The sequence below is a fragment of the Molossus molossus genome, unplaced genomic scaffold (assembly GCF_014108415.1).
Source record: "Molossus molossus isolate mMolMol1 unplaced genomic scaffold, mMolMol1.p scaffold_m16_p_17, whole genome shotgun sequence".
NCBI lineage: Eukaryota > Metazoa > Chordata > Mammalia > Chiroptera > Molossidae > Molossus > Molossus molossus.
The window spans coordinates 45,393,298-45,415,573 of record NW_023425352.1 but is presented as its reverse complement, the minus strand read 5'-3'; the positions used below and the strand labels follow the sequence as shown (position 1 = coordinate 45,415,573).

The window sequence follows — 22,276 nt, the reverse complement described above, 5'->3', positions numbered from 1 at the left end:
GGTTAATTCTTTGATGACATGGATTTGAACTGCTCAGGTTCATTCATACATGGATTTTTTTTTTTCAATAAGCACTGTAAATGTATTTGCCCTTATAATTTTCTCTAACTTACGTTATTATAAAAATACAGTATGTAATGCATATGACATGCAAAATATGTGTTAATCAACTGTTTATGTTATTGGTGAGGCTTCTGGTCAGCAGTAGGTCTTTGTATGTGGAAGACTTTACATTGAATTTATGTTCTTTAGAGTAGGGAAATGTTTACAAACCTTGGCTTTTTAGGTTCTTGATTGAAATATTTTGTCAATAAGACCATATTGTAATTGTTTATGAGGGCAAAGCAAAGATAGTGTTCAGGTTTTCCTGAATATTGTCTTTGCTTCAGATTTCTGGAGTTTCCAAAAGCCCAGTTATACTACAACTTAATAATTAAATATGAGAATCTTAAAAATTTTAAGTGGTGGAAAAATATGTATAGTTTGAACCCTTTACATAACATCAGAAAGACCTCATCTCAACCCCTAAGGATACATTTTTAGAAGAGGCCAACAGTCTTATTCCTTGACTTGGGCCCCTGCTTCAAACTTTGTGTGGATAACTAGAAACAGATGTTAACTCCTTGAACAGTGTATTCCTGTCTTTACCAGTTCTAATAGGTAAGCAGATCTAACTAGTTTTCTAATGGGCAGCAGTACAAAGACCTCAAAATCAAACATGTCTTTTACTGGTTTATTTCCATGTTTAAAATTCCATGATAGCAGGAGTCAGAAGATACTTAATATTCATTAAGCACTTTGTACATGTGCAGCACTGTACTGTACACTATAACACTTGTACCCTCAGTGAATTCGTACCCATAATTTAAAGATATTCTTTTTATATTTGAAGAATACAGGGTAATATTTGATCATATGATAATATAAACTGTGAAAAATAACTGCTTATTGGAAGGAGTTCAAAGCTAAGTTTGAGTTAAAGTGGGGTTTATATACATCCTGAAGAACTTGAGAGAGGCCAGAACAAACAAGATTTAAATAAATGGAAACTGATACACTTCAGGTACAGTGGAGCAAAAGATGAGTGGAAGAAAAAGATAAGAACAAGACTGTCTTCAGTGTAACTCATAATCTAATCAGGAAGACAGTTGTATGAAAAGATAATTTTAGAGAATGAATGAAAAGGGATGAAAGTGGGGACCAAGATTTAGTGAGATAAAAGAGTCAGTTTTGGTTTTTCAAATATAACATTCTTGTCTTGTTCCTAATATAGAGGATAGCTTTCAGCCTTTCACCCCTGAGTATGATGTTAGTTTTGGGTTTTTCAATATGATCTTTATTACATTGAGGTAGTTTCCTTCTATTCCTAGTTTGATTGTTTTTTTTTTTAATCATGAAAGAGTGTTGTTTGTCAATTTTTTTTTCTGTATCAGTTAAGATGATCATGTTTTTATTCTTCATTTTGTTAATGGGGTGTACTGATTGCACTGATTGATTTTCATGCTTTGAACTATCTTTGCACTGCTGCCTGTCATTGTATTAAAGTTTTATGGGAACAAAACCAAGTTCATTTGTTTACATATTGTCTGTGACTGCTTTCATACTACAAAGTCAGAAGTAAGTAGTTGTGACAGAGACCATATGGTTTGCAAAGCCTGAAATATTTACTATTTGGTCCTTCATAGAAAACGTTTTCCAACCTCTGCTTCTAGAATCATCTGTAGATATATAGTGCTTTAGTATGTCTTTAATAGATATTGGTCAATCCATACTGACTAACATTGTGTAAATTGCTTTTCTTAATAATCTTATGGTTTATATTCTTATCATATAATAAGCAGGGGTTATAATGTGGTTAGGGATAGGTTACTTAAATAATAATTTTAAGAAAAATGTTCTTTTGAATAATGCATTTGTTAATGTCTTTTTTCATTCAACTTCATAGCTTATACATATTTTAAAATATCATACTCCATATTGCTTATATAGTATTATGTTTTCTTTTCCATAGGTGTATGTGGAATTTGATGATCTTGAATGGGATAAACGAGAGTGGGTTAGAGTGTATGAAGATTTTTCAGCCTTCTTAGTGGAATACCACTTAATCTGGGCCAGAAGGAATGACCCTAACCAGACTCAGGGATCAAAGAGCAAACAGATTCAGTGGCCTGCATTGGTAAGATCTCTTTCTGTTTTATTAAGCATTTTCAGTTTGTTTTAAAAGAACAAGAACTGAATGTAAGCCTAGATTTATCTTGCTGATTATAGATTAATATTTCGGAAGAGGTTCTGAAGTATCTGGCAGAAATTTCAAAATACTGCTTTCATTTTGTTAAACAACTTTATGTGTCTTTTTTTTTTAACCTTTCAAAGGATGGAGAATTTTTTCAGATAATGTTTGAAATTTCATATATACCACATGACAGTAACAAGAATTAAAGGTAGAAATCTTACACTCTTTTTCATACCTGCCCTACTGCCCAACCAGATTCAAGACATGGCATCAGTGTCATTGCCATTTTGCTAAATGGAGGTCTCTAGGCACTAATCACACAGGCAACTGCATGAGTCATAAAAATGCACAACCTTTCTGTTAAAAGATGTCTCTTTTTTACTGGCTGTATTGGTGATTCTCCAGTTAGTTCAATACTTTTTTTTTATCCTCACCTGAGGACATTGTTTTATTTTTTTTTTGTTCAGATAGAGCGAGAGGGAGAGAGAGGAAGAGAGAGAGATAAACATCGACGTGAAAGGGACACATCGAGTGGCTGCCACCCGCACAACCCAACCAGGGCCGGGAACGAACTGCAACCGAGGTACATGCCCTTAGCGGGAACCGAACCCGGTCTCTCTGGAGTGCAGGCCAACGCTCTAACCACTGAGCCAAACCGACCAGGGCTAGTTCAATATTTTAAAGGCAGCAGTAGCATGCAAAATAATTTCATTTTATTTCGTTTTTTAAGAAGTTAAGAAATATATCTAGGAGATGGTGAGTTTTATTTCGTTTCATCTGGATAGAGGTTTTATTTGCTCTCAGTGATCCAGGGTGGAGAGAGACTCGGAGAAAGCACAGATGTAGAGGTCTGTTCAGTGTAATCTTCTCCCTTGTTTTCATCTTCACCATCAATGGGGAACGGAGCATTACTTGCTTGCAGAACTGAGGGAGGCTGGATTTACTTCAGGTTTCTTTACTCGGATGCAGAATGGTAGTCTTGATCCTTTTTGCATCTTTGCTATCTGACTCCTTGCAGTGGTCTTTGTTCCCTCCGTCTCCTGGACTACGACTGGAGTTCCCACTTTTGCCTTTAGATACAATCACCCTATCCACTTTATTTCACTCACCCCATCCATTTTTTTTTTTATATAACAATTTTTCTTTATTGATTTTAGAGAGAGAGGACAGTAGAGGGAGAGAGAGATAGAGAAACATTGATGAGAGAGAATATCAATTGGCCACCTCCTGCCTGCCCCCCACTGAGGATCAGGCTCACAACCTGGACATGTGCCCTGACCAGAAATCAAACCTTCGACCTCTTAGTACATGGGCTGATGCTCAACCAATGAGCCACACTCGCTGGGCTCACCCCATCCACTTTATTTTCATCTGCTATTCTTGTTGATTCTTCCTCAGATGGTTGAGTTGGAAGTCTTTTCCCACCACCATTTGAAAAGGATTGCTGCTCTGTATCTGAACTCTGAGATCGGGCAGGAGGGTTAGACTTTGCTTCACCTAAATATTCTTTTTTGGTGGAGGAGCTGGCATTACCTTTAAGGGCTCTTCAGGGTTGGGAGGCTTAGAAGTTGGAAAGTGACAATTTTCCTCCTTATTGAGTGTTTCATTTTCTAGAGACTTCTCACACTTTTTTCTAGAGACTTCTCACACTCTTTCCTTCCTGCATTTTTGCCAGATGGGGCTTAGGTCCCCATCTGTGATGACTCACTTCCTGTACTTAACTTTTCCCGTTCCTTTTCTTAAGTTTATTCACTTCATCATCTTGGGTGTCTCTCTTGAGGCCACCATCCACTTTTGGCTCACTCGGTTCACACTGCAATTTCTCCTGTTCCTTCTGTAGCTGCTCCTCTACTTGTCATTATCTAGCAGCTATATCAACAGGCTTGGCCTCTCCAAAGATAGAGGCTGTTGTACTAAAATGGAAGGTGCTAGCAGAGGATTCATCTTCTGTAGGAGTGCTCTGAGGCTTTAGATTCAGTTTGGGTCTCGGGGGTGGGGGGGGATGCGTCATCACACCTGTAATCATCCCAAGAGTTGTCATCGTGTCTGTCATATCAGTCTGTCAGTCCCTGTCTCCTCTTTACTCATCATCTCTACGGTACTCACTACCAAATGATCTTCTGCTACTGCCTATCCTGGAATTATAGCCTCTATCATACTCTCTGCTGCCTCTGTCATCATAGAAATCCTGGCCCCTGTGTCGATCCATATCTTGGCATGGGCCATAATGATAACTGTCCCAGTACCCATCACAGTATTGGTCTGAATTACAATGATCTCAATATTTGTCTCCAGAGCTGTCATCCCCTCTTCTAGGTGGATAGTTATCACAGCTGTCTGTGGCAGGATGGGCCCTCTAGTGTGTATCTGTTTTGTCAGAATCTCAATTTCTTTTTTTTTTTTTATCCTCACCCGAGGATATTTTTCTATTTTTTGTACAGATAGAGTGGGAGGGAGAGAGAGGAAGAGAGAGAGAAACATCGACGTGAAGGGACACATCGAGTGGCTGCCACCCGCACAACCAACCAGGGCCGGGGACAAACTGCAACCGAAGTACGTGCCCTTAGCGGGAACCGAACCCGGGTCTCTCCAGACCGCAGGCCGACGCTCTAACCGCTGAGCCAAACTGGCCAGGGCCAGAATCTCAATTTCTATCTCAGCCGAAAGAACCATCATCCCTGTCTTTATCCTGTGCTTTATCAACAATGTCCACTCAAATTCTCCTGTTACATAGAGACTCTTCATTGGGACTCAGGGCATTGAACAGAGAATCCATGTCCTCAAACCAAGCGTAACCAAAACCTTTCAACCTCTGATTTGGTTGGGTTCACTTGGTAAACAGACTGCACTGATGTTTAATCCCCTAAATAATTCCTTAATGGAATCTTCTGTGTAGGGTGGCAATTTGGGATGACAGCTCCTGTTAATATTGAGTAACTTTTTGCATGAAAAGTCTCATGAGCAGTCTTTGGAGCAGTGGGCAGGATGGAACAGTCAACTGGAAGTGCCCTATGCACATCCTCATCATTACTGTGCCAAGGGGCTGAAACACCTCCTTCCACATTGTCTTTTTGATGAGCCCGGCTAACTGGTTTGGGGATATAAGTGCTTCCTCCACCAGTTCCTCCATCCTTAGCCAGAAAGTCTGTTAGTGACATAATCTTCCCCTTCTTATTTTTTTTTGCTGTGGCACCATGATGAATGAGAAAGAGATAACACAAAGGCTTTTATTTGTCTTTGTGTTAGTACTCTTTTAGAATATTTAGCCCACTGATAGTTCATTATTCTGTTCATTAGTGGAAACATAAATTGGATTAAAGGATATTAAGAGACAATTGGTTTTTGTGCAATGTAGAACAACTTTGCTGAATGAGACTTTGCAAAGTGGATGATAAGAGTAGAAGAAAAAAAAATTTTTTTTTTAATGCTCACCCAAGGATATTTTTCCACTGATTTTTAGGTAGAGTGGAAGGGAGGGAGGGAGGGAGAGAGTGAGAAACATCAATGTGAGAGAGACGCATGGATTGGCTGCCTCCCACCTGACCCAGATAGAGGCTTGGCATCAAACCTGCAATCCAGGTGCTCCTGACCAGGAATCGAACCCATGATCCTCAGCCCACGGGCTGACGCTTCAACCACTGAGCCAAACCCACCAAGGCAAGATGATACTTTCATGAAGCACTTAATAGCATATAATTTCCCATGGATTGCCAATAATAGCAAATATTTAATGTGAAATTATATGTTCAGATAATAGATAAAATTCGTCGTACCAGGAAATGTTCCATTTAAGAAAATATAGTAGATTACAATAAATTCTCAGTTGGTTTGAAGAGTTTTTATAAAACAAACATGCTAACTAATCATGATCATTAATTATTATCAGGAAAAAGCCACATTAATTTAACCATTGTTATCCCTGTTTTCTGGCATTGTTTAGCATGTAATAGGTATGCAATATATGTTTGGATAGAATAGGTTTCTTATATTAATATCAGAGAAATTATTATTTTTTTATCCTCACCCAAAGACACTTTTGCATTTATCTTCAGATAGAGCGGGAAGGAGAGAGGGAGGAAGAGAGAGAGAGAAACATCGATGTGAGAGAGACACATCGGGTGGCTGCCACCCACACAACCCCAACCAGGGCTGGGAAGAAACTGCAGCCAAGGTACATGCCCTTAGTGGGAACCAAACCCAGGACTCTCTGGTCTGTGGGCTGACGCTCTAACTGCTGAGCCAAACCGGCAAACTGGCCAGGGCTGGCTGGCTGGCTGGCTGGCTGGCTGGCTGGCTGACTTACTTACTTACTTACTTTATTTATTTATTTATTAATTATTTTAATCCTCACCTGAGGATACTTTTTTCCCCATGTATCTTCAGATAAAGTGGGAAGGAGGGAGAGGGAGAAAGAGAGAGGTAGAGAGAAAGAAACATCGATTTGAGAGAGACACATCCACTGGTTGTCTCCTGCACATCCCCGACCAGGGACCTAACCACAACTGAGGTACATGTCCTTGGTCAGAATTGAACCTGTGCCCTGGCCGGTTTGGCTCAGCGGTTAGAACGTCAGCCTGCGGTCCACAGAGACCCGGGTTCGGTTCCCGCTAAGGGCATGTACCTTGGCTGCAGTTTGTCCCCGGCCCTGGTTGGGTCATGTGGGTGGTGACCACTCGATGTGTCCCTTTCACATCGATGTTTCTCTCTTTTCCTCTCTCTCCTTCCCCCTCTATCTGAGTAAAAAATGGAAAAATGCCCTTGGGTGAGGATAAAAAAACAAAAAAAAGAATTGAACCTGTGACTGCATGGTCTGAGGGCCGATGCTCTGACTGCTGAGCCAAACCGGCCAGGGGAAGGCTCAGAAATATTTGAAAAGCCACCGAAACATTATTTCAGATATTTGGTATAAACATTGTCAGGATACTTACTCTCAGATTTTTTAAACATAATTATTAGGATAGTTTTAGTTGCTAATAATTACAGTACTGATAAATTTTCTTTTTTACTTAATGTTTTAAAAGTATGAGGAGATAAGTGTTTAAAAAGAAAAGACATCAAACAACAAGTGTTGGCGAGGGTGTGGAGAAAAGGGGACTCTAATACACTGCTGGTGGGAATGCAGACTGGTGCAGCCGCTATGGAAAACAATATGGTGCTACCTCAAAAAATTAAAAATTGAACTTCCATTTGACCCAGTGATCCCACTGCTGGGAATATACCCAAGGAAGCCTGAAACACCAATCAGGAAGAATATATGTACCCCCATGTTCATAGCAGCACTATTTACAATAGCTAAGATCTGGAAACAGCCCAAGTGTCCACCAGTAGACGAATGGATAAAAAAGCAGTGGTACATATACACAATGGAGTACTATGCAGCAGTAAGAAAGAAAGATCTCTTATTCTTTGAGACGACATGGAGGGATCCTAAGTGAAAGAAGCCAAGCAGAAAAAGACAAATACCACATGATCTCACTTATATACGGAATATAATGAACATAACAGTCTGAGGAATACAGTAGACCCAGACACATGGAAGTAGGGCACAGACTGACATCCCTCAGAAGAGGGGATGGGGGGTGGGGAGGTGGGAAGAGATAAACCACAGAATTTATATGCATGTATGCATGACCAATGGACATGGACAACTAAGCCGGGGAAGGGGGGAGGGGGGGGTGGGGCGTGCCAATGGGGTAAAAAGGTAAAATATCTGTAACAAAAAAATAAATAAAAAAATTCATAAAAAAAAAAAAAAGAAAAGAAAAGACAGAAGGGGAGATTAGATGAAGTGATTTGAATTAATGGCATTTTTAAAAGAAAAACACATGAGAAGGTGAAAGATGATATCCATAAGCTATGGTTTTGATAGGATACTTTGAATACTTTAGCAAAATAGAGAATATGCCAGGTTTTTAAATTATTTGCTGAATGAGTATGTTGAATTATTAATATGTAGTTTTTAAACTCATGACTGGCATACTTTTTTTTTTTTTTTTATCCTCACCCGAGGACATTTTCCCATTTTTTGTTCAGGTAGAGTGGGAGGGAGAGAGAGGAACAGAGAGAGAGAGAGAAACATCGATGTGAAAGGAACACATTGAGTGGCTACCCACCCACACGACCGACCAGGGCCAGGGACAAACTGCAACCGAGGTACGCGCCCTTAGCGGGAACCGAACCCGGGTCTCTCAGGACCGCAGGTCGACGCTCTAACCACTGAGCCAAACCGTCCAGGGCATACTTTTTTATTTTATAAACCTTAACTCAAAATTTGGTTAAAACCTGTGAGTAATTATGACATTTAGGTGAATTTGCATGAAAAGTCTGAAAAGCAGGAAGCAGTAACATCAATAATACTAAAATGTATGCTTCATAGTTGATGAATTAAACATAACTTTGCCAGTTTTTAGAGACAGTTAAAATCAAAGTCAGTTCCTGATGTATATTCATAAATTTGTGTTTTGGAGAAAATTTCTTTAGGAAATACTGTTCAATAATTTTGTTTGATAATTTTAGAAATTTGTGTTGATAACCTTTTAAAAACCTCACAAAACTACTTAAATATTTACTAAACCATTTTTAAAATTTCAACTTAATTTTTCTTAATGCACAAAAAAAATGTACACATTGTAAAAACTTTGGAAAATGGTATAAAGTAGAAAATTATAATTGTTCTGCTTTCACCACCAAATAGCCAACTTACTTCTTTTTTTTTTTTTATCCTCACCCGAGGATATTTTTCCATTTTTTGTACAGATAGAGTGGGAGGGAGAGAGAGGAAGGAGAGAGAGAGAGAAACATCGACGTGAAGGGACACATCGAGTGGCTGCCACCCGCACGACCAACCAGGGCCAGGGACAAACTGCAACCGAAGTACGTGCCCTTAGCGGGAACCGAACCCGGGTCTCTCCAGACCGCAGGCCGATGCTCTAACCGCTGAGCCAAACTGGCCAGGGCCCAACTTACTTCTTTAATATATTTTCTTAGAAAATATATTTCTCTGCTTTCTTTTATATCCACCACAGAATTTAAAAAATTTTAATTATGCTAAAATACGCTTAACATAAAACTTTCCGTTTTAATCATTTTTAAGTATAAAGTTCAGTGACATTAGGTACATTCACATTGTTGTACAACCAAATATCTGTAGAACTTATTTCATCTTGCAAAATGGAAACTACTCATCCTGTCTCTCCTTAACCCCTGGCAGCCACCATTTTACTTTATCTCTATGATTTTGACTACTTTAAGTACCTTATATAAGTGGAATCATACAGAATTTGTCATTTTGTGTCAGGCTTATTTCAGTTAGCACAATGTCTGCAAGATTCATCCATGTTGTAGCTTTTGTCAGAATTTCCTTCCTTTATAAAGCGGAATAATATTCCATTGTAGGTATACACCACATTGTATTTATTAATTTTTCTGTCAATAGACCCTTGTGTTGCTTCTACCTCTTGGCTATTCTGAATAATACTGCTGTACACGTGAATGTACATATATCTCTTTTAGATCATGCTTTCAGTTTTTTTTGGTATAAATCCTGAAGTGGATTGCTGGATCATATGGTAATTCTATTTTAAATTTTTTCTGAGAAATTTCCACACTTTTTCATAGCAGTTCTATTTTATGTTCTCAGGAACACCTGTTATTTTTAGTTTTTTTATAATAGCCATCCTGATTGGAGTAAGATGGTATGTCCTTGTGGTTTTGATTTGCATTTCCCTAATGATTGGTGATGTTGAGCATCTTTTCATGTGCTTATTGGCCATTTGTATTTCTTCTTTTATAATTTTAGAAATGTATTTGTATTGAAAACCTTTTAAAAACCTCTATTCAGCCCTGGCCGGTTTGGCTCAGCGGTTGGAGCGTCGGCCTGCGGTACAGAGAAAAACCTCTATTCAGATCTTTTGCCTATTTTTGAATCAGGTTATTTGTCTTTATGTTATTAAATTTTTAGAGTTATCTATATATTAGTCCCTCATATTAGATGTAATCTGAAAATATTTTCTTCCATTCTTTGAATTGCCTTTTTACTCTGTTGACAATATCTTTTTCTTTTTTTTTTTTTTTTCTTTTTTGTGGTATGTGCCCCTAGTGGGAACTGAACCAGGGACTCTCTGGTCCGTAGGCTGACGCTCAACTGCTGAGCCAAACTGGCTAGGGCAACAGTATCTTTTGATGCAAAAATATTTAAAATTTTCATGAAGTTCTATTTGTCTGGTTTTTTGTTTGTTTGTTTGTTACTTGTGCCTTTGGTGTCATATCCAAATAAAGTGTCATGAAGCTTTTGTCATACATGTTCTTCTGAGAGTTCTGTTGTTTTAGGTTTTACATGTAGGCTTTTAATTCATTTTGAGTAAATTTTTGTTTATGGTTTTAGGTAAGGGTCCAATTTCTTTTGTTTGCTTATGGATATCCAGTTTTCCCAGCACCACTTGTTGAAGAAAAGACTGTTTTTTCTCCCTTGAATGGCTTGGCACCCTTGGCAAAAATTATTTGAGCATATATGCAATAATTTATTTCTGGGCTTTCTAATCTATTAGTCTATATGTCTATCTTTATGTCAGTACCACACTGTTTTGATTAATGTAGGTTTATAGTAAGATTTGAAATCACAAAGTGTGCATCCTCCAACTTTTTTCTTTTTCAAGATTTTTTTGGCTATTTAGTGTCTCTTGAAATTCCATATGAGTCTGTATTTTCCTGTTTCTGCGAGAAATGTTGGGATTTTTATAGGGTTTGCATTGAATCTGTAGGTCACTTTGTGTAGTATTGACATGTTAACAATATTCAAGTTTATAATCCATAAACACAGGATTTCTTTCCATTTATTTATGTCTTAAAATTCTTTTAGCAGTGTTTTGTAGTTTTCAGTGTGCAAATCCTTCACCTCCTTAGTTGATTCCTAAGTAATTTATTCCTTTTGATGCTATTGTGAATGGAATCATTTTGTTAATTTTATTTTCAGATTATTTGTTATTAAAGTATAAAAATGCAACTGGCTTATGTGTTGATTTTATATACTTCTGCTTAGTTAACATCATCAATTGTGAAAGACTGGAAGCTTTTCCACTAAGATCCAGAACAAGACAAGGATGACATTCTATTCAAGATAGCATTGAAATTTCTAGTCAGACTAGAAAAAGAAAAAAGACATTTAAATTGGAAAGGAGAAGAAAAATTATCTGTTTGCATATGATATGATCTTATATATAGAAAACTCTAAAGATTGTAGATGCGCAAAGCTACATGATACAAATCTGTTTTCTTTTAATCATGGTTTTAGGTGAGACTGCATTAAAATTTTAAGTCCTGCTTTTTTTCTCAATGTTTATGCTATATATTTCTCCTCACAGGTTAACAACTAACAATTTTTAGTGGCCGCATAATATTTAATCCAATTATATAGTTCGTTTCCTTAATATTTGGTATTGTTGTTTCTAATTTTTGTGTGATTATAAATAACTGATAAATCTTTGTCTGCATCTCTGATTATTTTTAAATTTTAGAATTTACTGGTCAGAGGATATGACCTTGAAAACAGCAAAAATCTAAAAATCTTCTGATACTCCACAAATTATTTAAACGTTGTACTTACTGCCATTGTACCCATTCAGGATGTGCGTGTTTTCATCTCACCCTAACACACCAGTTCCCCTTGCCTCCCTCTCCTGCAAGCGTTGATTACTTATTTTTGTACCATCTTGTTCTAAAACCCAAACAAACAATAAATGGAGGATTTTTACAATTTAAGGAGGGCAGAATTGAATTGAATATTATACCATTATTATATCTGCTAACTTAATATTGAAAAATACTATTATGTTTTAATTTTCATCTCTTTAATGTGATGAATATATTTTCATATTTATTAGCAACTTGTATTTTTTGCGAATTGTTTGTTTTAATTTACTTATTAGGGTTTTGTATCTTTATAGTTATTTGTTAGGAGCATTCTTTATATTACAGCTATTATAAAAAAACATACTTGTTTCATGGTTTGCTTAGCTAATTTTATGATAGCAAGCCTTTTTTAATTGTATATTTATATTTGAAGAAAATTTATATAATGGGATATATTCCTTAAGACAATCAGGTTGTGTCTTCCTTTCTTCTTGTTTTCTTTCTTTCTTTGTTTTAAGAGATATTAAAAATTGCTAGAACAAATCATTGAAATAAGAATGCTTGGTTATCTTTAGAAAACAATCATTTTAAGTTTTATAAGACTTTGCAAACATTCATTTATGTATAGTGCATGACTGAGATTCTATTATTTTCCTGTTTGTTAAAATAAGATTTATTTAAGGATATCTAGAGCAGTAGTTATGAAATTCAGAATTTTTAAACCTATATGTAGCAAAACAAAATATCTACAAATTTGAGAAATTTTAGTGATCTATAGTAGGTGTCAGTAGAATGAAATAATAGTGGAAACTTAATACTCTTTATTTCTCTACAAATTTGATGTTTTTAATTCTGTACTTTCATGTTCTTTTGTACTTAAGTATATGTTTATATTTATTATCCTCTTTCTAGTTGTTTTACCCTCTTGTGGTACCTGTTAAATATTACATGTTGATTCTGTTATATTACTTTGTCTACTTATTGTAAGAAATCAGTAGAAACTGACAGTATACCTGATGGTTCTTGAAATCATGACAATCTTGTTACCTCATTAACCTATTCTAAAAATTTTTAAATTTAAAAATAATAAAACTTTAGCAAAATATGGGATAGTATAATGCAGAGGTTACTTCTCCAGCATTATCTCTTTATTTTTCTTCCCAGATATCAATAGCAAAACATGTATTGGAGCATCGCATATGTAACATGCTCAAATGGTGTCTGTTTTTTGTTTGGTCCTGTATGATCAGAGTACCACCTGAGGCCATTCTGATGATGGAGGCCTAAGTAACTTACATTTTTATATACTTAATATATTGTTAAATTTAATTTATTTTTTAAATAAAGTAAAAATATTTCTGAAATCACATTTATTTGCACCAGGGAAAGAAAGTGTTGGCACTCATAATTGAAATCAACGAATCACCTACCTAACTGGGTTAGGGCCCTGGCTCCATCTCCTTTAGGAAAACCTTCTGTGGGGAGTGGGGCTTCGACCCTAACCCAGCTGGGCTGTAACACTGCTGTATTTTCTAAGGGGCAGAATTTTCTACTACTTTTCTGCTGGCCCATCTTCCAGATCACCCCAACCAGAATTAATCTCACCTTCCTGTGCTCCTGTAGAGCTTTGTATGTACCTCTGTTTTAACAGCTAGCACATTCTGCTTTGTATTATTCTTACTTGTTTGTATGTCTGTCTTCCTCTATGAGATTGTAAGTTCTTTGAGGACAGGAATCATGCCTTAGCCATTTTTTTAAAGCCATTTTGTATTATTCCTAGGAGTCTAGCACAATGCCTTACCCATCTTAGATAGTGACTAATTGCTTAAAGTGATGAATTTACTTTACTCCAGCTAGTGAAAAACAACCCTGGGAATTGTAGCAAGTTTCCTGGCTATTACCTTATGCTAAGATCAAAGGACAGGAAAGCATAAACAGCCAGTTGTAAAAGTATGTAATTAACCAATTTTAAACATTGTAAGTAGTCAAATCAAATAATAAAAATGCTTAAAGTACCTGTTCTCATTCTAATCAAATACAAATGTGATTCTTTAAATTGTCATAGGGGAAAATGTAAAATTACCCTAATTGGTTGTTTTAAAGATGTAGGAGGAGAGAACTTACATCTTTATTGTCAACTATATATGCTGTTCAGCAATAATTTATCTGAATTTCTGTAGTGAGTTTTAGGAAGCTCAGACTTTTCCTTCTTCTCATTGCAACTTTTCCTTCATAAATAGGTTATTCTTGTTTTACCAGAAATTGTGATCAGATCATAAACATGCAAACCTTTATCAATATATTTCTTTAGACTTTTTTTTTTTTTTTTTTTTGGTCTAGTTAAAGTAGAAAAGAACTCACTGTTATTTAGGACAAAATTGCCTTTATACCTGGCTATTATATTGCCATACTTGGTTTACATTATGACCTCAACCAGACTTTACTGAAATGTGAAGACATGCCACATTCCAACTGTAGATTGAACTTTGAAATAAAGAGTTTTTACATATTTATAATTGAGTTTCCAGAATTAGAATGATTAGTTTTTGTACTTTGGTAATTTAATGACAATGTAATAAAGACAGTACACTGTCAGAATATTACTTCTCTGCAAAGTAAAGCACTTATGAGGTCAAATTATATATAGAAAGTATTAAACTTTTCAAGTGATAAAATCTAATATTGGGAAAGATTGTGTGTAATGATGAGCACACATTCATTTCTTGTGGGTCATAAAAATGACATGATTTGGGGGAAAAGTGTTATGTTGTAAGAACTATAAAGAAGTTCATGCCCTGCCCGGTTTGGCTCAGCGGTGAGAGCGTCGGCCTGCGGTCCGGAGAGACCCAGGTTCGGTTCCCGCTAAGGGCATGTACCTTGGTTGCAGTTTGTCCCCGGCCCTGGTTGGGTCGTGTGGGTGGCAACCACTTGATGTGTCCCTTTCGCGTTGATGTTTCTCTCTCTCTCTTTCTCCCTCCCACTCTATCTGAAAAAAATATCGAAAAATGTCCTCGGATGAGGATAAAAAAAAAAAGAAATTAAAAAAAAAAAAAAAGAAGTTCATATACTTTGATTTCATTAATTCTACGTTTAGGAAACTATCCTTACTAAACAGTTCTTGAAAAGTAAAAATTATATTCAGTTTAGTTAATGCTTATCAGACACCGTATATGAGCCAGACAGTATACTAGGACTGTGTAGATACAAAAATGAAAGACATAATGTATATACAGAAAGATGTTAATTACAGTACTACTAAATAAGAAAAAAAAGGAAACAATTCTGATATCTGACAATTTATGAATGTTGTTAAATTAATATTCTAAGATATGCAGCTTTAAAAATGATTATTAATACTTCAGAAAAACATGGGCAAATATAATTCAAGTTAAAAGCACAGATCTTGATTATAGCAGTATCAAATGATAGTATGTAATTAGAAAATATTATAAAGTAGTTGAAATCATTCTTTTAGAACAATGGGATTCTACCTAAATATAATTTGTCTTTAATAAAAACAACTATTATTTTCTAAGAAATAAGAAATTTATTGTAATAACTTCATATCATATTTTTTATTTTGGAATTTTTCTTTAAATGAATTAGGTTAGGAGATTGATTAGTTTAGGCTTTTGTTAATACATTTTGACAGCTACTTTTTATGTTTGTTAATACAGCATTTTTAATATCTGTCCTTAGTAATAAAGAATTAAAACCCAATAAAATGAGAAAATAAAATATAATGAAGGTTATTTAAGGTTTTTAAAAAATTCTGTATGAATTACGGTTTACTTATACTTATAGATTTACATGGCTTAATGTAACCCTAGAGGTCATCTAGTTATAGGTTCAGGGAATGTAATTACTGAAAAAGAGAACCTCAGCAGTCATTTAGGGAGACAGAGTAATATATTAAGAACATAAGCCTTGTTGTTAGATTTTCTGGTTCACATTCGTACTCTGCCATTTACTATTAATGCCTGAATGAAATTAAGTTATTTATTCTCTCTCTGTCTCCCTGGCTTTATAATAGTAATAACTGCCATACAGAGTTGTTGTGAAAGGTTAAGCAACAAAAGATGTAAAGAAAAATCTCAGTATAACACTGCAATAAGTTTACCTAACTGTACACATTTACAAGAATCCTTATAAGACTGTCCTCTTTCTGACACCAATGGTCCCACTCTCCAGTTAGATGATTTGCTAGGAGTCATAAAACTCACTGAAAACTGCTTAGGGTTTACTGCAGAGAGAGGAAGCAAATTAAAATCAACCAAGGGAAGAGATGCATAGGGCACAGAGTAAGTACCCTATGTATGGGAGGGGTCCACAAGTGGACCATGAAGTCATGAGCATCAATATGTCCTTCTGGCCACAATGTGTAACATTATGCAAAATATTGCCAGCCAGAGAAGTTCACTCCAGCCTTTGCTGTGCACAGTTTTTATTGGAGCACAATCATATACCATCTTGCACACTTGAGCTTTAGTCTCTGTTTCCTCTCGTAAATATAACTAATATCTTTAGTTATCACTTCCTCTAGAGTTTGGAACTGATACTGAATTGCCCAAAGTACTCATCATAAATCATATTGTTAGACTGTGCAGTAACCAACCCCAGGCAAACAATGACACTCTTATCAAGTGGGACATTTAAGAGGCCTAGAGATCACTTCTGAGTAGCTGAAGTCTGGGCCTTTGGGTCTCTTTCTATAGGGTTCCTTCTTTGTATACAGGCCACCCTAGCCTTTGGCCTATGCCCTTTTACAGCAGAATGATCATATTTGTCCAAACATCTACATTTTTTATAGCATTTATATGATAGTCATAGTAATAGCAACAGTATGAATATGCCCTACATTTGGAAGAGCCAATGTGGAATAGGGATAGATTTAAAGAAAAATCTAATCTGATTTATAAAGCATTATATATATTTTTTCATATTCTGTACTAATTTAATTATTTGTTTTCCCCGTGATCTGCTATTTTTACCTTATAATAAACTTGTGCAAAAATATTTAGCATAGAGATTGAATAATGGTTAGCTAAATCTGCGTCTTCCTTGGGCCTTTTTTCCCCCCTATCAATATTACATTCCAAGAAGGCTTTTTTAACTCAGCCTCCTGATACATGTGAATATTAGTATCAATATTGTTTTTGTAAGTTACATAAAGTAATTGAATCTAACCAACAATGCCAGTGTTATGCCATATGGCAGAGGGGTCATGGTACAGTTCAGTTTTATTAAAGAACAATTCAGTTAGAATTGAGAGGAATTTGCTATGCCTTTTCAACCGAATTAACTCTTACCCATATACCAGATATTATTATGGACATGCTTAGTCACAATTGACTTTTATTTGGTTATTCCTGGATTCCAAGTCAGTTTGGAACAAAGCATTAACCCTGTCTGAGTTCATAAGCTTGTTATAAGATTGGTTTCCATTGTGTGCTATTATATAGTAGGGCGCACCTCTCTTCTTCAAGGAGTGCACAAGGTGTATTCAGAATAGTTTCTGTTGTTGCTAATTATACTATAGAGTATGGCTTATTTTGAGCAGTCATGAGGTCAGGGACAGTCATAGTGCATCAGTGTACATTATGTGTCCTAGACAAACTTTAATAGGTTTGGAGGTCCGAAAGATTCCCATAGGTATGCCCCTGAGCCTTGGCAGCTGAGATGGAATGTCATTGTCCCATGACTACTTTGGCCTCCATATGTATTAAAATAGTCAAGAGGCCCATTTGGATTAGAGTACAAGTTGTTTTCCAATACTAGTTCCTAGCATTATCTAGCATTATTTGTTGAATATCTCTAACGCCTCACCCATATCTCTAAAGCCTCATTATCTTCATAGGTAATTCCTATCCCTTGTTTTTCTCCTGAAAGAGAACTCCCTCTAATTTGCTTATTCTAGTTAATAAGTCTTTTTCTTTTGACCATTGCTCTCCATTAGAAGTGAATTTAGTTTGTCCCACAATGCCTAGAGCACCGATCTCCTCTATATCCCTTTTCTGTTTTGTCTGCCAGTGTTATTTGATCCACCATGCACATTACTACCACTATATATTAATGGCACACATTTTGTACTGATGTATCCTAGCTGTACATCTTTTGTACTCCAAGATTATGATTAATTCTAGATGAGTCATAGTCATACCTATTATTTAGAATGTGACATAAAGACTCCTATAGTCTTTCTTGTCTCAGGATGGAGGTGTTTTTTTAGGGCGTTTTGGGCCTACCATGTGCTACCTACTGCTTTAACTCCACGAGAAACCCATTGTTTTTTCTTATTCTGTTTACTAGCCTTCTATCCACAAAAACAAGAGTGATATGTGTTTGTGCATAGGACATAATGACATGTCAGGCATGCCATTTCTGTGTTTTTCTCCATTATAAATAGGGATCTTTTAAAGCATTTGATCAAGTTACTGAGTGATCAATCTGACAAGAGTTGTATAGCACATAGTCCAATAACCCAATAGGTCAAGTACCTAGATCCCCAATGGTATCCTTTATAGCAGTTGTTCTCAACCTTCCTAATGCCGCGACCCTTTAATACAGTTTCTCATGTTGTATGTGGGTGTATTTGCATGTGAGCAGATCAGCCTGGATACGGATAGAGGAGTGGTGTCTTGGTTTCTAAGACCATCAGAAATATGGGTTTTCCGATGGTCTTAGGCGACCCCTGTGAAAGGGTTGTTTGACCCCCAAAGGGGTCGCGACCCACAGGTTGAGACCCGCTGCTTTATAGTAAGGTAGCCTGAAAAATAAGTGCAGTATCAAAGGATACAACATTTTAGAGCCCCAGTTACAGGGGACAAAGAATTTGCCCTGCTTTTCTATACTGTTTGATATTGACTTGTGTGGTTTATAGCATTCTCCTTGGTTCTCATTTAGCATGTACAATCAGTATTTCTCTTCAAGTGGCTTTATGTGCCCAGTCTTTTACAATACTAAGCAGGAGAAATCTTCCCCAGTCAGACATAATAAATATCTTCATAATACATTCAGGTAGAGGAGGTGCAACCACTTTATATAAAATCTGTTCAAATATTCCAATTTTCATCTAAACTTTTTACCTTAATTCCATCAATCCTTACATTCCTGTATCCCTTCAGTCTAACTGTAGCCTCCATTAGGACTTCAACTATAGATTTATTTCCTTCGTGCATGGGGATCCCCTAGCAAGGAGTCCCAGAAACATCTTTTTTCTACCCTACTTTACACACTTACATGCATGTGATCTTTGGACCCCAACTAGCACTTACTTAGCCCAGGAACCCAGGCCTTCTCATCAGGCCATATCTTTTTTTTTTTTTTTTTTTTTTTTTATCCTCAAGGATATATGCTTATTGATTTTAGAGAGAGAAATTGATGAGAGAACCTACAACTTTGTGCTGTACGGGGGATGATGCGCCAACTGAGTTACCCAGCCAGAACAGGGCCATATCTTTATCATTATTATTGTTATTTATTTTTAATCCTCACTGGAGGATATTTTTCCATTTTATCTTCAGATAGAGTAGGAGGGGGAGAGACAGAGAGAGAGAAACATCAATGTGAGAGAGACACATCAATTGGTTGCCTCCTGCACAATCCCAACCAGGGCCTGGGATGAATCGCAACCGAGGTACGTGCCCTTGACCGGAATCAAACCCTTGACCCTTTGTCCATGGGCTGATGCTCTTAACTGCTAAGCCAAACCAGCCAGGGTGAACCAGGCCATATCTTGATTAGATTGTGGAAACATCAGCTCAGACACTTTGTTTCTCACAGTCACCTTTGCTTCCTAGTTTTAAGGTTTCCTGAAACTAGAGTGAATAAAGCAGATTTGTTTAGGACCGACCCTTTAATGTTGGGATCCCAGCAGGGCCTTGTGTCCAGCCTCTGAGAGTGCTGCAATAAGATCTTTGTTTTGATGCCATTAATGTTTGCTTCATTCATCCCATTTTTTAACCATTTAAAGATTTGTACCCAGCCAGAAAAAGTGTCTTGGCTCTTCTTTTTCTTTTTACCCATTCTTTTACAAATCTTTATCTGTTATTTCAGTAAAACTTTTCCTCATAGAATCAGATCTGTGGATAGTGGCTATAGCTAGGTCTGGCCCAGAACCAAGCTTGGTCCAGCATCAGGATTTGCCCCAACACTCTCCCTTACTTTCTCTTTAGTTATTATAAATAACAGTAATCAAGAGATAATATGGTTAGCTTATTTTAAAATTTGTGCATTTCTCTATATATCCAGTGAGGCAACTTGTAGGAGTTGGATTCAGGGTTTCTAAATTCCATTGGTAACTTTTACCTCTACTAACTGATCACAGTACAGCTGCAATTCTACTATGGGTGGCCCTAAGGAGAGTGTTGATTGTATTTTTCTTCTGTCTGGAAAGGTGGTTGCTGTATTTACCCCATGTTGTTGTAATTTGCTTTGGTATTGAGTTATGCTAACCCGGTCTACAAATGCTTCCTTACATAAGTGGCTTCTCTGTATGTTTGTGTGTGTGTGTGTGTGTGTGTGTGTGTGTATACACACACACACACACACACACACACACACACACACTTTTTATTTTATTTTATTTTATTTTATTTTATTTTATTTTATTTTTTTTAATCCTCACCAGAGGATATTTTTCCATTGATTTTTAGATAGAGTGGGAGGGAGGGTGGGAAGGGGGCGGATAGAGAGAGAAAGAGAAACATTGATGTGAGAGAGACACATCAGTTAGCTGCCTCCCATATGATCTGGACCAGGGCAGAGGATTGAAGTGCAACCGAGGTGTGTGCCCCTGACCGGAATGGAACTCGAGACTCTTTGATCTGAGGGCCGACTGTCTAACCAGTGGGCCAAATCGGTCAGGGCTATACTCATTTCTTTTAATTTATAATTGATTACAAATAACTTAAACGCACCAGCATTATATATATATGTGTGTGTTGCATGATAATTTACTATGTGCTAAGTGTTGTGTAACTATTGTGAATCGAACAATATGGTCCTTGCTTTCTGACATGCAATTATTTAATTTAAAGAGTTCTGTAAAAAATAAACAGTTCTTTTTTTTTTCTTTCTTTATTTTAGAAAGAGAGGAAGAGAGACAGAGAGAGAGAGAAACATGGATGAGAGAGAACAACTGGCCACCTCCTGCATGCCCCCACTGAGTATTGGGCCCACAACTTGGGCATGTGCCCTGACCAGGAATTGAACTGGTGACCACTTGGTGCATGGGTCAACGCCCAACCACTGAGCCACACTGGCCAGGCAACAGATCTCTTTTGGTACTGTTTTAAAGAATAATTATATTGACTATTGAAAAAATATTATGTTTTAAGTTTTTATAATTTTATTGCATGTGATAAATAATATGAGTAATGTAACATTGTGTAATTTTTTTAAAATGTGTTTTTATTGACTTTTTAGAGAGAGAGGAAGGGAGAAGGAGAGAGAGATAGAAACAATGATGAGAAAACATCGATTGGCCACCTCCTTCATGTCCCCCACTGGGGATTGGCCCACAACCTGGGCATGTGCCCTGACTGGGAATTGGACGCTCAACCACTGAGCTGCACCAGCTGGGCATATTACTTAATTTTTTAAGACTTACCAAGTTCCAGACATTTTCTGTGTTTTACATCATCCCTTTGAGATAGATACTTTCATTATTTCTGTTTTCCAGATGAGTGAGCTGAGACATGGTATAATTAAGTAACTTGTTAATTATACAAGATTACAAGTGATAATTTTCTCTCATGCTCTTCCATGTATTTTCCATAGGTCTCCCTAGTTAACAGGTTGTTACATGTTCTTTTAGACTTTCCTGCCCACATTTCTTCCTTAGTAATAAACATGTAAATATTTCCCAAACATCTTGGTTTAAAACCAGAGATGTTAGGTATGTATTGTTTTGTGAGTTAAATGTGATTTTAATATCTTATGGTTATAAAGTTGAAGTAAGCGCATGGACCATGAAAGATGCCTATCTTTAAACCATTGTAATATCTTCTAATCTAGATAAACTCCAAGATGAGTGTGTTGATTTGGGGGTTCCCCTAAGGATCTTAAGGAATATGGAATGATGTCCAAGGTCTTTTCTGTTCTTAAGGGAGGGTTTGGAGATAAAGCATGTCAAAATAATTTACTTTCATAGTGAAGAAAGAAGGTCTAATGTTTTCTAGTAAAAAAATAATTACAGATTTAGAAATATTCTTAGCATTTTAAATTTCTCTGTTTCCCACCTTTTGTGAGTAATGCCAGGAAATCTCTGACATATATTATGTGCAGATAAAGTTTTATTTATTTATTTATTTATAACCTATGAAGTGTAGTAGTGGTCAGTAATATACGTTTCATCGTGATATCTATGGGTTTGGATAAAATATTTTGCAATCCTTTTGTTACTATAATGCACTA

At 36.5% G+C, this 22,276-nt stretch overlaps 1 protein-coding gene and 1 pseudogene across 5 annotated transcripts in view; one reads left to right on the top strand and one right to left on the bottom strand.

Moving 5' to 3' along the window:
* JMJD1C (jumonji domain containing 1C) overlaps positions 1-22,276 on the top strand; it is a 307,703-nt gene that overhangs the window by 120,497 nt on the left and 164,930 nt on the right. For all 5 annotated transcript variants that reach the window (XM_036264655.1, XM_036264657.1, XM_036264662.1 and 2 more), the window contains one exon: positions 2,012-2,176. In XM_036264655.1, the coding sequence (XP_036120548.1) occupies positions 2,012-2,176 (165 nt within the window). The remainder of the gene's footprint in view (positions 1-2,011; positions 2,177-22,276) is intronic.
* LOC118632647 lies at positions 3,024-13,432 on the bottom strand (annotated as a pseudogene).